Genomic DNA, 16,236 nt, shown 5'->3' with positions numbered 1-16,236 from the left:
ACGAATGCCACGCTTACATTACAACATCCAGTAAGTGTGAAAATTTCATGCAAATCTAAAAAACGTTTCAAGTCAAAAAGGGTATAGAGGAATGCAGAGAAAAACAGGAGACACAAAATATATTTAAAACAGTTGCTGAAATTGCGAAGTATATTGTTTAACTTAGCTTGAGTGGAATATAAACAGCAGTTTGCAGTGAGTCATGGTGTCAAGTTTAGTGATCATCATGCTACAAAATTTTGTTTGTACTTAGGTGAAAACCAGATAAAAAAAACGAAGCACACGTAAAATCACAGGTAGTTTAATTTGCATTAATCCTTCAATAAACACAGTTGTACTGTTGTTGTAAGTTTGAAAATCAGCAAAGATTTATTCATTTAAGTCTGATATCATCTGATCATAGGCTGTTTTGGTCATCAAACTGCTTAATTCAGAAGGATTGCTCAACTTCATTTTTACAAGCCAACCTACAAAAATAAACAAACATTGTAAAGTAGGTTTAGTGCTTGTTTTTCATGCTAGTTACATTTTAAACCATATTAGGAAATTTTACATTCTCAACATAACCTTTACCTCCAAGAAATGGTTCTTCATTTACAAGTTCCGGGGAGTTCTCAAGTCCAGTGTTAGTATCAGTAATTTTGCCTGACACTGGAATTAAAAAGGCCCTTGCTGTTGCCACACCTTCAAGGAGCAAAACTGCATCTAAATACAAGTAAAAAAAACATGAAAACATGCAACTAAAGCAAAAAAAAAACGTTATCCATACACCGCAAAATATATGTTTAGATATCATGTTTAACAAACCAATGTATTTATGTTTTAGTTTTCAACCTTTTCTCAAATGTATCAACAAAATTTCAGCTCTTCCGGCAGTTTTTTTTATTATAACAAGCCGACGTTTCGATGTCCCATACGAAACACCTTCATCAGGGTAATGACATAAATTGCAAACTTTTCTCAAATGGTTTAAATATTTAGTATCACTTTTTAATTTATGACACAATATTGCAAAGTGAAACCTAATAATATATAATTGAGTATAGTTTACCATCTTTCTTGTAATGATCACCAACTTCAGGAAGATCATCAAATACAACATCACCAAGAATTCCCTGAAAGTAATACAAAGCATAACTTTCTTGAACACAGGAGCTGTAAAATTGGGGTGACACTAAAACGCTGAATGGGCGGGAGATGGCGGGGCGTCGTGAAAACCGCTGAATATAAAACCTCAACCCAACCCTAATAGCACTAACCGTCAGCAATTTACCCGATATTTAATGGTTTCCGCGACGTCCCGCCACCCATCTCCCGCTCGTCCCGCACATTCAGCGTTTTAGTGTCACCCGTAAAATTGTCATCACAGAAATAATCAAAATAATCTTTTCACAAACAGAAAAACACAAATTAATGTACACTTACCTGAGCATAGTCAGTTATGCCAATGGTACCAGAGTCCCCATCTACTTTCACCCAAACATGAGACTTGGAAAAATAAATTTCTGAAAACAAAACCACCAAACTTTTAATAAAATGGTCACAAGAAATGACAACCAGTTTTCACATTAATAAAAAAAATGCAGTTGGTAATTTTGATGTTTGCTGACATTTTGATGTCCGAGTGGAATGTTATTATTACAGTAAAACCATAATGTTATTACAAAGAAACGTCAAAATGCTTGGCCCAATACTGTGACCACATTAACCTTGAGTGTAAATAAAAGTGGTCTACCTGCTGAAGCCATCCGAAAGCAAAATGTTGCTTCACAGAACAACAACATACAGAGCACGAGAAGCTTCATGACAGCAATACCTTCTTGACAATTTCAGCACTGTAGGACTTTCAATATATTGGCTGTAACCTTGCTTGCTGGATATGCATTGAAAAGTTGATTGGATAGCTGACTCAAGCTACTTATATACGCAAGTCAAAACAACTTACCAACAAACAACTTCCCACTAATGGCATGTCAATTTCGCAAGTATGTGGCAAACCGAACGTTATCAACAATGTACCACTACCCGTCACATTAATGCTTCGTTGTTTTCGTCTTTGGTTGGCATTGTGATGTACACATTAACATGACAAACGTTTGTCTCTAAACCATTGTTGCAACTTACAAGACACTGGATTGAAGACTCAACTCGAGGACACAGCACAATATAAATATTCACTAGTGATGGGACGATACCAGATTTTGAAGCGAGTACCGATACCGAGTACGATTACCGAGTACTTAGGTGTAGTGTTGTACTTAGTTGTATATCACTGGCTAATTTATCTGCCATAGTCAGGGTACAGGCGTGCACACACACATATGCCGAAAAATGTAATCTCCACGTGATAGCGAAAAAGATATACGTAAACTGGCGAAACTTTTTTCCAATTTTGTGCTGTCCGAAGCAAATATTGGCATAAAGTTGTACGCATTCTTATGGTGTAAATCGGACTTTGGTACTCGCACGTTGGTATCGAAACCTGAGGCAAAATATTTCGATACCGAGTACGAGTATCGATACTACTGAAATCGTTCGATACCATCGATACCACTGAAATCGTTCGATACCATCGATACCGAGTACCGCAGTACCGGGTACCCGTCCCATCACTAATATTCACGTCACAACCTTTCAAACAAATTCTTATTGCAACCACAAGCCACAAACACCAAGCAATTCCCATAAAGTAAGAAATACTAAAATCAAACATAGGTCTGTCAAATTCAACCCTACATACGAAGATACAAGTGTTGATAAACTATGTTTTGCAATTGGTGTTGGCAACTCTGACCTGAAGTAACCTCTCGCCGTGCGATATGCAAATAAACATAAACCTTAATGACCTTTGGTCACGGGTTCGGTGTCAATCAGTTCATCATTAAATAAAACAGTTTGTCGGTTGAAATAGTTAAGTTAAATAACTGCACAACATTGAAACTGTAATACTGTATGGAGCGTAATTCGCAAAAATCAGTTTCCAGCAGTCTGGATAGTAACTGTGTCGTTTTGCAGTTTCTGTCTTTCTCAAAGATAGAAAATAAATTTTAAAGTCGGTATTTTCGCATGTGGTTTTTACCCTATTTACAGGTAATTGTGTGCATTTTAGTTTTAATATTTATCGGCCATGGTGCGGTACACTGGTTGCACCCCCTCTCGTGAGGCTGGTAATCACTATAGTGATAGCCTATAATTGTAGACGCTAAACCCACAAAGATCATGCATAAAGTTATATTCCCAGTGCTTAAGCGTCTTTTTACAAACCACATGTAGAGATTAAATAAAATCCTTCCTGGTTGCAACCACTGGTCTAAGCGGCTTTATTCACTTTTAAGCACAAAATCTAGAGTTTCAAAAACGTGAAAAATACGAAATTATTGCAAGCTTTGAACTTTGCTTTTGTTAAACAAATTTTCACTGTTTCAACCACGAAGGGATAGATACCCACTGGATATTTTCTGTGAACAGATCATGTTTGTGAAATCTTTAAATGCGTGAAAGTGAGGACGTAAAATATTTGCCTAATACCGATCCGAATATAACGTTTGTTGGTGCTTGTCACTATCACATAACGATTGCAAACTGTTTACATTTTGCAGTTCATCGCAAAAGTTATTAAAGGTCTTGTATAACGGTATTTAGTTTGGTTGGTCAAACGAGTGCTATGTGCGTTAGTCAGTTCAAGAGCAAGTTTAAATCATTAGAATTTAGCAAGTTTTAGAGAAAAACCGTTTTTTTTTTGGCGAATTTCATTTGTGACGAAGATTCCAAAACCAATATGCCCGAGGCCCGTGCTTCTGGCCACAAACACCGAGTCATTCATTGCAGCAAAACTCGAAAATGCCGGCGCCTGAGGGATTTTTGTTGTTAAATTTGCTCTTTATTATAGACCAGTGGTTCTTAACCTTTTTACAACGGCCGAACCCCTACGATATTCTTCAGCCTGTAGTCGAACCCTAAAGTTACATCCTAGGTTTCTAACCCATTTTGTTTGGTGGGTCATAATTAGTTTTTGTATAAACGTAGTGGCAACAGTTACTGTTTGTCATCTTTAAATTCAGACATAAGATTACAAGCAACTAGTTCGTGATTGCTTTAATTCCGGCCATTTTTAGTTTTTGCCAAAATGAACCATTGTATTTTTAGCATCTGTACACAAACATGAAGAAGATGAAATAATAAGTTTTGTTGCCAACAAAATTTTGTTGTTTTTCTGCTTACGAGCAATGCTCTATGTTACGTCAAAAAAAGAAAAAAAAACCTTAGTGCAGGGGTGCACAACCTTTTTGCTAGGACGGCCGCATCGTATATTCTTATTTCACCAACGACCGCCATTTACCTGCTTACCATCTAATAGCACCCAAAAAGACCAGATTAATTTCTAAGCTCGATGCACAGATTGAGCTGCTCAGCGAGGAGATCAGTCTTAAGTGTTTATGATGTCATAATCTATTTTGTGATGCTTGTGATACTTGTTTTGTTTGCATTGTTGGCACACAAGAGGCGTCCAAAAAGCCTGAAACATATGGTTAATAGGCTGGTAATACTCTTTTTAGTACCACAAAAACTGTTTAGAGCAGTTTGAAACAACCCTGCCTAAGTTTGACCTTCCAGTGTTTTGATATTGAGCAAATACAAATTGCCGTTTTTAGCGACTATAGACCCAAAAGTTTGACAAAAACGAGTATTTGTATTGTACTTCAAAAAGACCTTCGTCGAACCCCTGATTCGGCGTTGCCGAACCCCTGCGGTTCGATCGAACCCCGGTTAAGAACCACTGGCCTATATGGTGTAAATCACTATAGGCTTATAAGCCTATCAAGAGTTTTAAGCAGCAAGCTATGCAGGAAAGCTGAAAACTCATCAGTGAAGTCATTCAGCGAAGAAATCAAATCAAGTGTTTGTTGGTTCGAATCTTAATGGGAAGTTCGCCAATAGCCGAGGCTTGCCACTAAGTTAGGTTGATTTTACAGGGGGAATTTAAACTCTTATGAATGAGGAGTCCTGACCAGACCAAGTTAAAACAAAATCATCACAAATTTAATGCGAACTTCAGACATACAAAAATCCGCTGTATTGTTTGTCAGCGTCACAAAGAGATCTCGTTGCTCTAACTTGTGCGGCACGAATCTGTCTGTGGACAACACAACAATCAACCAAGTAGTAAGCTAAACTGGTTCCACATCTGTTGCGTTAAAAATTGGTGCTACAAATGGTTGTAAACAAAACATTGCAGCAAATTATCTGTCAAGATTAAACGAGGACCTTTCATGTTGTACCAGTCTTAAGTCATTTCTCGTGTATACCAAGTCCAAGTTAAGGGTCGGGTCAAACTAGTAACTCCAGTCAAATCTTTTCAAGCTGCGGTTAAGATTATCTCTCTGTAGGAATAATTGAATTTTAGTACTTCATGTTTCGCATTTCTGATGTACTGGGTGTGTTGCAGTGGTGGGATTCAGCCGGTTCGATTCTCTAGAACCGTCTCACGAAATTTTATGAGATCAGCGAACCGGTTAGCATTACTGGTTACTGTCAACGGACTTTTTGTAACAGAACCGGTTGAAAAATACGACTTTTCTGATAGAACCGGCTGACAAAAAAATGAAATTCCACCACTGCTGTGTTCCCATTACAAAGACCCATAATTCTCGTTGTAATGCATCAATATATCAAAGTATTTTGCCCTGCTTTTTCCGTTTGTGGAATATAAACAGACAGTTACAATTTGTGGTGAATCATGAGTCAACGAAACATAACAAGTCCAGTGTAAACATTAACAATACTGTGCTTAGTTTGTCACAACAGGAAACGTTCATCTGACTTCGGTAATGTGAATCTGTGTGTATTTTTCCACTAGGTTCTGTATTCAACCATATAATGCAACTGACCAACACACAGCATCAAAACCAGGTAAAAAATAAACAAAGTACGAACAAATACCAAAACTGAAATATTCTGTTTTGTAGGATCCTGCCAAGGGACATGATATTATTGTTGTTTTCTTTTCAAACTTGTTTAAAAAATCCTGTTTTGTTGCAACTGATTAATGTAAATTTCTTGTTTGTGATTTTGAATGGCTTGTTCTGATAAATTCCAGCAGCAGTGTTCAAACAAAACAGTTGCAATTTGACTAAGACCTACAAACTACATTCTATCCCTAGCATACTTTTTCATTCATATCGATTTAAAACGACACCTGACACAAAAAGCAGTAGATGACATTTTCGGGTGGTATCTCATATCAGACAAACTGTAATACATACCACCAAAATAGTAGGCAAGTTTTTAAGTGAAATAATTCATGCAACTTTCGTATCACAGGTCGTTTTTGGAAGCAATGACAAACACTTTTCAATCTGAATCCTCAGAAGCCATTTTATCATAAGCTGCTTTGTCCATTAAATTGTTCAATTCCGAAGTGTCGCTTAATTTCACTTTCACGATCCAACCTACAAACAACAGTTCTGGTTAGCATCTATAAATCAAGTAAGCTTGCCACATTCTTTTGTAGGAGATAAGATTTAAAAACTGTTTGAAACTACAGACAGTGCACACTGTTTCAACCTATAAGGTCTCATCAGTGCAGCTGGTGATGAGAGATCGGCCACATTGGCTAGTGTAGCAATCCAAGGCACTCCAGTTTGTTGGGAGTAACAGGCTGGAAAGCCATTCCTCACCAATTCTGCGTGATGCCATAACTGAGCATACACCGCAGAGAAAACTGGTGCACAGTGGTCAAGCAAAACCATAGTGAAGTTGGCTCAGTGTCACAGTATCAATGTAGGAGTTTTGAAACTATTTGGGACCATGGCATGAGTATTTGCCAAACATTTGAACAATAAGCATATCACTTTTTACGATTTGGACTGTTAGTTTCATCATTAATACTTGGGAAAAATTTTAGTAAACTGCCACTGTGAAACATCAGTTAACTTAATAAAAGCAGTTTGTATAAATCAGGGTGATTCAGACCCTGGCACCCATTAGAAGCCTTTGTCGGGCTGTGAACACTTTCTTTCTACAGTCAACAAGTGGAATTGATATACACCTAAGTAAGACGCCACTTATCAAGTAGCAGGTCAAAACATGTGTCTGTTGCAAGTATACAAGCTTTTTTGCTTTTTTTGAGGATAAAAACATGTTAATTTTGTTAATAATATTTGGGTTTCAAACATGAAGTCAATTAGAACCAGCAAATTTAGTCTGTCAATACAAAAGAGTTTCTCCACCACTTTACAAACATTAATGTGGCCTTTTATTCTCTGAGTCTTGGACCACCCTGATATAGAGAATGTATTTGAAAAATGTGCATGGAATGTAAAATATGATTTTGAAATTTTTTGTTATGTTATAGTTTTTATGGATTTTTTATAATAATGTTTCAAATCTCTTTCAACATGTTTTGAGGCAATTACCATCTTCCGTTGGAGAATTATTAACAAGTTCTGGGGTGTCCTGCAGTGCAGTGTTAGAATCAGTGATCTCTGCTGTTACTGGCATCATAAGATCACTTGCTGCTTTCACACTTTCGATCACGGCAAATGATTCTAAACAAAAATCAACAAAACTAACTGTAAAAATGAAAGGCAGGTTATCCAAGTCAAAACAGTTTAAGCACAAATGTTATGTTACATAAACGAAACCAATAGTAGGAGCGAATATAATTTTTAATTTGTTTAATGTCAATATAACTTACTACATGGTAATGTATGCGGTAGAGCTACTAAAACAGGAACTCATATTACAAAAGGTTTGCTAAATACCGATAGATGGCGTAAAGAGTGCAGTCATTAAAATTTACTCTGAGACTAGGACAGGGTTGTGGACTAAATTAACCACAAAGATCTGGGTTTTTAGGTTAATTTTATTGTTATTATTATTTTGAAACTTCAGACCAACCCTAAATGACCTAACTGTAAGTATTTTCAACAGAAACTGAATTTAAAATATTTCTGTTGCTCCACCAACCAGAAATCAGCAGGCCTGTGATGTGAGTTCCTGTATTAATTGTTCTACCAGTGTATCTTTTCACTGTGTACAGTCATGCTTGTTAAATTTAATAATTTTTGTGTTAATTTGTTGATTTTTAAAATTTGCAACCTACAACATGTATTTAATAGAACTCAATACAAGGTTACTATACAACAAAAATGATTCATAAAAGTTTACCGTCTTTTTCAAAGCTTGTACCAACTTCAGGAAGCTCAACAAAAACAATATCACCCAGTTTACTCTGAGAATAAAACAAAACATTATTTTCCCACAACCACTAAACAATTTACAAGTAAAATTTTCTGTGGGAAACACTGGCAGTTATTGTCTGAATTTTAAACAAATTTATTTAATACTTACAGTTACAGGATTCAACAAAATCATTGGGTTTATAACCTGATTTGCAGATATGAATACAAACAGAAACATATTTTTACAAACACAATAAAATTTGGTGATAAAAAAGTTTTAAAGAAAATTTTAGCGTATGTTACAAACACTAAATGATTGAACATGAAGTTTTTTAACATTTTTTTATGTATGTTATACTCTGTTGGACTTGTGATTTCGTTACATACACACCAGTTGGTTAATATATATGTGGAACAATGCCATTACCTGTGCATGATCTGTGATTCCAATTGTACCAGTATCACCGTCCACCCTCAACCATTCATGTGAATCAGAATAATAAGTTTCTGAAAACAAACCAGGGCAAATATTGTCAAACATATTTACGTAAGAATTATAGAAATATATGTTCTGATGTTATATAATTTAATTTTCGTACAATGAGATTTAAAATTGAAGTCAAATTGATACAAATTTATTGCATTAGTTTTTACTGTGGTAATGTTACGGTATATTTTCACAGCATTGCAACTACAGACGAATCCGGTTAATCGCATCATGGATTTGCCAAGGGCATTTGATGCGATTAACGGGATAATCCAGTTGCTATGTAAACAGTCCAAGCGGTTATCAAAAGTGCTCATTTACACTTTCCCAGCTAAAACTAAGTTGCAGTGACGCTCAACTACGGCAACGCAGCAGTATTTTCTCTCTTTTGTTGCCGAATTGAAAAAAGTGCTACTCTCAGCGCAATACATGACGTCATGCGTGGGTATGGTGCAATCGCCCAAAGAAAACAGAAGCAACGCACACACACTCTTTAATTGGCGCACACGCCGCAGTTCGTTTGATTTGTGCTTTCTCTTGTAGCCAGGTTTATTTGAAAAGATATGTTACGTCGCATCGTAGCCAAGGGACCCAACATTTAAATTTAGGAACTTCCCTATGACCACAGTTTGTGACGTTTTAGTCTTGTTTTGGGTAGTTTCCCTTATAAAGGCATCTCGCTTAATATACACGTAAAATTGTTTCTAACCTATTTCGTTTTGTAGTTCAAATCAACGCGTTAAGCGGCAAAGCGCTGTGCATATTTGTAAGCAAGCCCAAACCCGAAAGAACACGACCGAAACATAGTCAAACTTCCAACTTCGGCACATTCTACAGCGCAAGGGTGCAAATGTGAGCTGCATCAGTTTCTATTATAACCCGTTATTCAATTGACAAAAAGAATAATTCATTTTAGCAAACCTTTAGAGACTCAGATTGTGGCGCTACTTTTTAGCTTACTCAGCAAAACTGCAGCTGCAAGATTAGCGTGACTGTCACGTGATCAACGTGTGATCGTTGCTTCAAAAATTTAAACCAGCAACAAATACTAGAGGAATAAATGCCTTTCTTAATCGGTGATCCACCTGATAAGTTGCGCAAGGCCACGAATAGACGACATAAAATATGTCAATCATTGGCACGTTACCAATTACGTGAATCTAAACAACATAGTGTGATTACTTGCGAGCTAACATTTTTTACAACCATTACGTGTTTTGCGGGTCATGAACAATAACAGAAGAACATTTTTAACCATTTGTTTTGCATTTAACATTTTTCAAATTTCAATACAGTTTAATACTTCGAATTTGGTGCAGTTCGCACATAGTAAGAAATTACAATCAGCGTCTTTGCCGGAACACCAGTTTCGTAATTTTAACGTGTTCAACTCTTTTAAACGCTTGTTATATCACTATTGGCGATTAGATAAGCCAACAATAAAGGAACAAAGTGCACAGGTTTGAGATAACGATTCCTAGTTATCGCACAGCGGTAAACTGAACGCCGATTTAATCTCCTAATAACTTTTCAAAAATATTTTATGGTCGAGACGTTTCATTTTCAACGTTAGATGCGTTATTTGGTGTAGAATGCAAACATGCATCTACGTTTTTTCGCGTACATTACCTTCGGAGGATTTTACTATCATATAGTCGTCTTTTATTCGAAAAACTCGGTCTGTTTGACTTTCACATAGAGATCATCAATCCGGTTAATCGCATATTTCGTTGAAAGTCGATGCGAATATCCGGTTTATGCGATAAACCGGTATGCGATTAACCGGACGATTTTCTTAACAAACGATGGGCGACGGTTTGGGATTTTTGATTGCGATGCAATTAAACGGATTATGCGATTAATTAACCGGATTCGTCTGTACAAGCATTTCAAAAGTACATTACCACAATGTAAAGGTTAGGGTACATTTTAATGTAAATCAAAATGCTGTAAAGTTTATTATGAATGTAACTAACATGGGCTGAATTTTAGTGGATGTTTTTTGGTAAAAGCACCCATTTTGGATTTTTAACACATCATCAACATTGAATCTACCTTTTAGGCAACATAACCCAAAAAGTCCTGAATTTTGTTGATACAATAACACCAAACCAATTATTGTGGATTTTAATTTTTAAGTATGCACCATTTTCCCAGAACAACACAGTCACCAAAACTGTGCCTCCCTTTTGATTGTCCAGAGTCTGATTCATATCTTGGTTCACACACATCAATGTGTAATTTCCCAGAACAATAAAAATCTACATGTAACATTCTATTTCTAGGAACGGTGCTGCAAATTGAAATTTAGGAAATGCTACCCAATCTATTAATTGATCACATCCTTTATAAATACAACAAAGCATTAATTAATTTTGTTGCGGCAATTCTGCTAATATTTTTTTTATCTAAATAAATAAATAATAAAAAAAATAAATTTACACATGTTTGATTTTACCTGTTTGAAGGCTTTGTGAACAATGAATTCCTCTTGCATTATTTGGTAGTGAGCAACAAAAAGATGGAACATGTCTTCGAGCTTTTAACAGTCTGTTTGTTCCTTGAATGGCTTGTGATTGAGCATAAGTTTGAAGCGGTAAAGTAGCTCGAGCAGCGATCCGACCAAACATTTTGAGGTGTATGCTTTACAGGATAATCCAAACAACTAAAACCCAATATACTTTGAAACTACAATTCCTATGCAAACTTATTTCCTACTGTTTTACTCATTGACATTGTAGGCAATAATAGTGGCTAATAAAAAACAAATAAAAAATGGGGCCATTAAATTACCATTTTGGTAAAAGCTTGCCCTGTTCGGAACTTTCTTGAACAACAATATCATATAACTTCCTAATTTCAATCATTAAATCTTCGATCAAAAACTTTTTCAACCCAGACACTGGAAAAATATTTTCAGCAGGAAAAATGTCTTCAACTTCTTCTCGAAATAAATCATAATTTTCTTCGGCTGTTGGAAGATCTATTTTGTTGGCCAGTATCATATAAGGCCGATCGTTTAACTTAAAGTTGTAATGTGCAAATTCATTTTGAATCGCATACAATTGTTCCCAAGGTTCAGGTTTTGACATGTCAATCACGTACAGAATAAATGGACATTTCTCGATATGCTTGAGAAATCGAAAACCGAGACCTTTGTTGAAGTGTGCACCCTCTATAATTCCTGGGGTATCAGCTACTGCAATTTGCACAAAGTCATCGTAATGAATTATTCCAACATGTGGAACAAGTGTTGTAAATGCGTATGCAGCGACAGCGGGATTGGCGCGAGTCAACGCTCTTAACAATGTTGATTTTCCTGCATTCGGAAATCCAACTAAACCACAATGAGCAATTGTGCGAAGTTCAGCAACCAACTTTAAACTTTCACCCTCTGTTCCTGGAGTACATCTTTCTGGGGTTGTATTGATACTGTCAACAAAAAATCTATTTCCTTTGCCCCCAAAACCACCGTTACAAGCCAAAAATGTTTCCCCATGTTGTTGAAGATCTGCAACTACCTCCAATGAATCCTTTAAATGAAAGAAGGTTCCAACTGGAATATTTATGTACAAATCTTTTCCGTCCTTTCCAGTCATGTTTTGATTCCCACCACTTGTTCCACTTTCTGCTTGATATATTGACTGTACTTTTTCCAGAGATTTAATATTTTCATCAGCAATAAAATAAATATCACCACCTTTTCCACCATCACCCCCAGCTGGTCCACCAAATTCTGTCAACTTGTCTCTTAAAAACGTTGACATCCCGTTTCCACCACTGCCAGCAAACAGTGTAATTGTTTTCTGGTCCACATACTTTTTTGCTAGTTGTTTTTCGGACAAACGCCGCGCGGTTGACTTGTGTTTTGATCGAATTGAAATTATCAAAACACTTCTCCAAGATTTCAGCATACTAATGAGTACCAGCTCTTTTGGGAAAAAACTTAATTTACTATCGTCAAAAACGTAAATTGAAATATTACACACACACACAACACACACAATAAATAACACCAAATTATTAATTTTCGGTTTATCGTAAAATCGTAAATAACATAAATCATATTCTAACAATGTCTCTTAAATCATCTCTGGCTTTTAGAACTACAATTTCTCTAATCAAAATTTAAGCAGACCAAAAAACAAAAAATTTACAAAACACAAACAAACAAAACTTCATGTCGTGAATTGTGTCGCGTGTCGCGTCGCAGCACGATGTCAATGGAAATCATAAAATAATAGAAAAATGCGAAAACGGCCAACTCGATTTAAATCCGTTTCCAAGAGATGTCATTTACATTTACTGTCATTTACGTTGCATAATTTTTGCAGGCAAATTAGATCAACATCTAGAATGTTTGAAGGCTGAATCGTTGCACAATTTATGCCGGCCTTTTTTATGGCGCTTTCAAAACAAATGACCTTACTATCCACACAAAACTCGGCTTTACAATGAAACACCAGTGAAAAATAGAAAATTTTTAACAAGACAGAAACTTTGAGACTTTGAAATTACATGGAAATGTCGTAAAATCGCTCGTCTTGGCGTCAAACAATAATTAGGGTACGGGTCGAAATAAATCGTGTGTCATCTGGCGCTGAAATGTCTCAATCAAACGCTCCGGGTTAAATCGATGCTTCGTCTCGGGCACGACACAATCGCCTTTGTAGACTCACAAATCACTTTTTTCTTTGTGCGACGCCGTTTCAAGCGTTTGGCTCAAACTGTGAATTATTTATATCACCCAACAGCAAGGCACTTCCATTCTTTGGTGGCGTGAGTTTGCAAGGTGTGAAGTAGTCACAGTTTCCGTATGTTTTATTCATAGGAAATAAGCCAAAATAAGTGCTTTAAGAGCCGAGGCACTTTACAGGACGATTTGTGTTCTTTGACGTACAGATTACCATAAATGCGCGCACAGTTTACCAGTTTGTAGGCCGATTGTAACTGCATTGAGTTACAAGGTGGGCGTATGAGACGTCAGAGCCTACGAGGCCCGAGTTTGGTTTGTAAAATATCAATTCCAACAGTTTACAAGATTGCCGCAGCAGGGGAGAGAACACAATGTAGAAATAACAACAGTTTTCATTAAACCAAATGTGCCAATGGTGCTGAGGGTAAATGTTGTCTTAAGCCTTCACACAAAGGATTAATCGGCAACTTGGTGAAGGAGGTGGGAAAATCACCACATTTGCGACGCTTAGTTTGCCTATTGTTGTGTGCTTTTAATACATTGGAAAGTTGCGTAATGTGCTTTTAATTATAGTTATACCAATTGACACTTACACTAAATAACAACTGCAAAAGTCCAATAATGTTATGAATTAAAAAGTATCTTGCGGCAGTTCAGACAATTGGATAAATTCACAGCAGAAAATAAATTCCGCCGTTGCTTCAACCAACTTGTGGCGAAATATTGTGTCAGATTTGATGATATCCAGACATCACTGTCGGCGCTAAGTTGCCTCCTCAGCATATTAACATGACCTGGCATTTATTTCACAAACTTTCACATTTCAAAGCACAAGATACGTGATCTTGAATTCTATAAGTCAACAACTCAATGTCAAGTCTCTCAACTCAAACTTTAGTTAATATTTAAAACGTTTAACTTTAATACACAAGCTGTTGCTGTCAGGCACAATATCAAATTTATAGAGCTCTTCTGTAAATCTATACATTTGATTTGTTAAAACTTTAGCTTAGATTTTCTCTGGGGTTAAAATCGCCGCAGGATCAGTAGCAACAAGCTTTACGTTCATAAGCATAACGTATTAATGCATTCTGACGTTGTCCTAGCTTCGTTGGAAGAAGCGTTGTATCGGGTAACATACACGGGTTATGCACTTGGGAATTTACTGGAAGGTTACGCAGCAATGTGATGAGGCTACAGCACTTACAGCAAGGTTTGTGTTATGACAGTGACGTTTGTAGCGAGTTTCAACCAGCATCGTGCAGTCAGCCGTGAAGCTGGTTTGAAATCTCTTTGTTTGTGTTTTTCAAATCTTTTAAGGCTTTCGAGTCGTGGTGAAAGTTGTCAGATTTTAAATTTAGTATGGGAAGTGCAGCAATGTTTACTGTGAATATTATATTGTTGCCGAGCATATTGTTTGGTTTGTTTACAGACTTTTGGCTTTCAGAATCTTATAAAGTAAATGTACCTAACCATGGGCGTCCGCAGGAAAAAATACAGGGGAGGGCAAAACTATCTTCACATCGCCGTTCGATAAACGGTATTTCAGAACAAAAATCATCTGACTGTGCTACTCATTCTTGCACGTGCCCCCTCTTGCCCCCCGCTGCGGACGCCCATGTACCTAACCCAGCAAACCATGTAGGCTACATTGGATCTTTCAGTCATGAAATCCAGCAAAGGCTAAAGCTGCTATAAGCTGTGCGCTTGAGGTTCAAACAAAAGCTCGCATGAATTAAAATCAAGATTAAATATGCTCTGTAGAATACACACAGAGTTGCTCACAGAAAGATGTTTAAACGCGTTTAATAATTTAAATGAAGTCTTTCTTGCAAGATAAACAACGGAAACAAACGGGTAGATTAGCATGTTGTAAAAGTCACTTTATCAGTTTATGTTGGTGTTTTTTCTAATGACGATGTTTACAAAAAAACATTTTCTCAAAAAGTTTCATGGAAAAATCTCACATCGACTTTGAATTCGAGCAATAAGTTTTGCGTGTAAGCATGTGACGTCGTGTTACGTAACCAGCTCTAATTATTACGTAACAACCCTGTTTATATTACCGCCAATTTTTGTCATAAATGTATAAAACGCGTGAATGACTTAAAACAAAAACAAAAACTGGGAACTTATTGAGCAAAATATTTTGTTGGTTTTGGATAATTAAATAAGGAAAATTCCCTAAACTGCGAAAGTGGTCCACTTAATGATTTAATATCGATCGAAGCTAAACGGGACAAAAACCTTTTTCTCCGTTTGAGGAGAAAATGTAAGAATTCAAAGGTCGTGAACTGAAAGTGGCCTATTTGAATTATGTTCGTTAATTAACTTTAGTTGTGAAGAATATATTGGCACAGCAAAACAATGTATTTATAAACCTTAAATCTCATAAGCATTTGTTTGGGATTCTATTGAAATACTGAAAATGTCTAAATAAAATCTATTTTTAAGTGGAACGAAGCACTTTTTTATGATAGAAACAACGTTTTTGAAAGAAAGAAATTTTGCACAATTATGCCTTAAATTTGTCTGTAAGATTTTTCAACAACTGTTAAAGGAATTAGAAATAAAATTCTTGCTGCGTTTTCTCTAAAAATCCTTGGAACATTCGCAAAGACTTCTTCAAATAATCAAGATGACATAAAATCCCCCAGGAACCCTCATAAAGGCCGATCGATTGTGATAACAAAGACCGCATTCTCTTACCCAATTAACGTCTTGTGTCGTAACAAAAGCCACTGTCCTGTCATAAACACGCAGCAGTATGACGTCATGAGTCGCTAGGTTACGCAACAAAATTTGGTTTTGTAGAAAAGTTTCATGTCCGTTGTCCTTAGTGGGGTGGCATGTGTTTTTTTGGACTATTG

At 36.4% G+C, this 16,236-nt stretch overlaps 3 protein-coding genes across 3 annotated transcripts; all 3 read right to left on the bottom strand.

Annotated features, from left to right (window-relative positions):
- Positions 1-1,903, bottom strand: LOC145228879 (glycine cleavage system H protein-like). Its single transcript, XM_080094094.1, has 5 exons — positions 1,736-1,903; positions 1,426-1,505; positions 1,052-1,115; positions 574-705; positions 1-467 (listed from the first exon to the last, which is right to left on the bottom strand). Exons 1-5 carry the CDS (start codon positions 1,803-1,805, stop codon positions 370-372), a joined length of 444 nt encoding a protein of 147 aa, XP_079950220.1. The 5' UTR covers positions 1,806-1,903; the 3' UTR covers positions 1-369.
- Positions 1,904-5,826: 3,923 nt separating this feature from the next.
- On the bottom strand, positions 5,827-11,421 carry LOC145228869 (glycine cleavage system H protein-like). The gene is made up of 5 exons (XM_080094083.1): positions 11,129-11,421; positions 8,611-8,690; positions 8,170-8,233; positions 7,416-7,547; positions 5,827-6,449 (listed from the first exon to the last, which is right to left on the bottom strand). Exons 1-5 carry the CDS (start codon positions 11,298-11,300, stop codon positions 6,352-6,354), a joined length of 546 nt encoding a protein of 181 aa, XP_079950209.1. The 5' UTR covers positions 11,301-11,421; the 3' UTR covers positions 5,827-6,351.
- A 3-nt stretch (positions 11,422-11,424) lies between these two features.
- Positions 11,425-13,311, bottom strand: LOC145228860 (mitochondrial ribosome-associated GTPase 2-like). The gene has a single exon (XM_080094071.1). The coding sequence runs from the start codon at positions 12,582-12,584 to the stop codon at positions 11,460-11,462; it is 1,125 nt and encodes a 374-aa protein (XP_079950197.1). The 5' UTR covers positions 12,585-13,311; the 3' UTR covers positions 11,425-11,459.
- Between the last annotated feature and the right edge of the window lie 2,925 nt (positions 13,312-16,236).

Source organism: Phallusia mammillata, chromosome 1, assembly GCF_965637545.1.
Source record: "Phallusia mammillata chromosome 1, kaPhaMamm4.hap1.1, whole genome shotgun sequence".
NCBI classification, from domain to species: Eukaryota; Metazoa; Chordata; class Ascidiacea; order Phlebobranchia; family Ascidiidae; genus Phallusia; species Phallusia mammillata.
Note: the sequence above shows the minus strand (reverse complement) of the source record. Positions and strands in the feature narration are given on the sequence as shown.

Coding starts and splice junctions, on each gene's coding strand:
- LOC145228860 (XM_080094071.1), bottom strand. CDS start 12,584: ATGCTGAAATCTTGGAGAAGTGTTTTGATAATTTCAATTCGATCAAAA.
- LOC145228879 (XM_080094094.1), bottom strand. CDS start 1,805: ATGAAGCTTCTCGTGCTCTGTATGTTGTTGTTCTGTGAAGCAACATTT. Junction 1,116..1,425: donor GCATAACTGACTATGCTCAG/GTAAGTGTACAT, acceptor TATTACTTTCAG/GGAATTCTTGGTGATGTTGT. Junction 468..573: donor TGAAGAACCATTTCTTGGAG/GTAAAGGTTATG, acceptor TTATTTTTGTAG/GTTGGCTTGTAAAAATGAAG.
- LOC145228869 (XM_080094083.1), bottom strand. CDS start 11,300: ATGTTTGGTCGGATCGCTGCTCGAGCTACTTTACCGCTTCAAACTTAT. Junction 8,234..8,610: donor GAATCACAGATCATGCACAG/GTAATGGCATTG, acceptor TTTTATTCTCAG/AGTAAACTGGGTGATATTGT. Junction 7,548..8,169: donor TACAAGCTTTGAAAAAGACG/GTAAACTTTTAT, acceptor ATTTTTGTTTAG/AATCATTTGCCGTGATCGAA.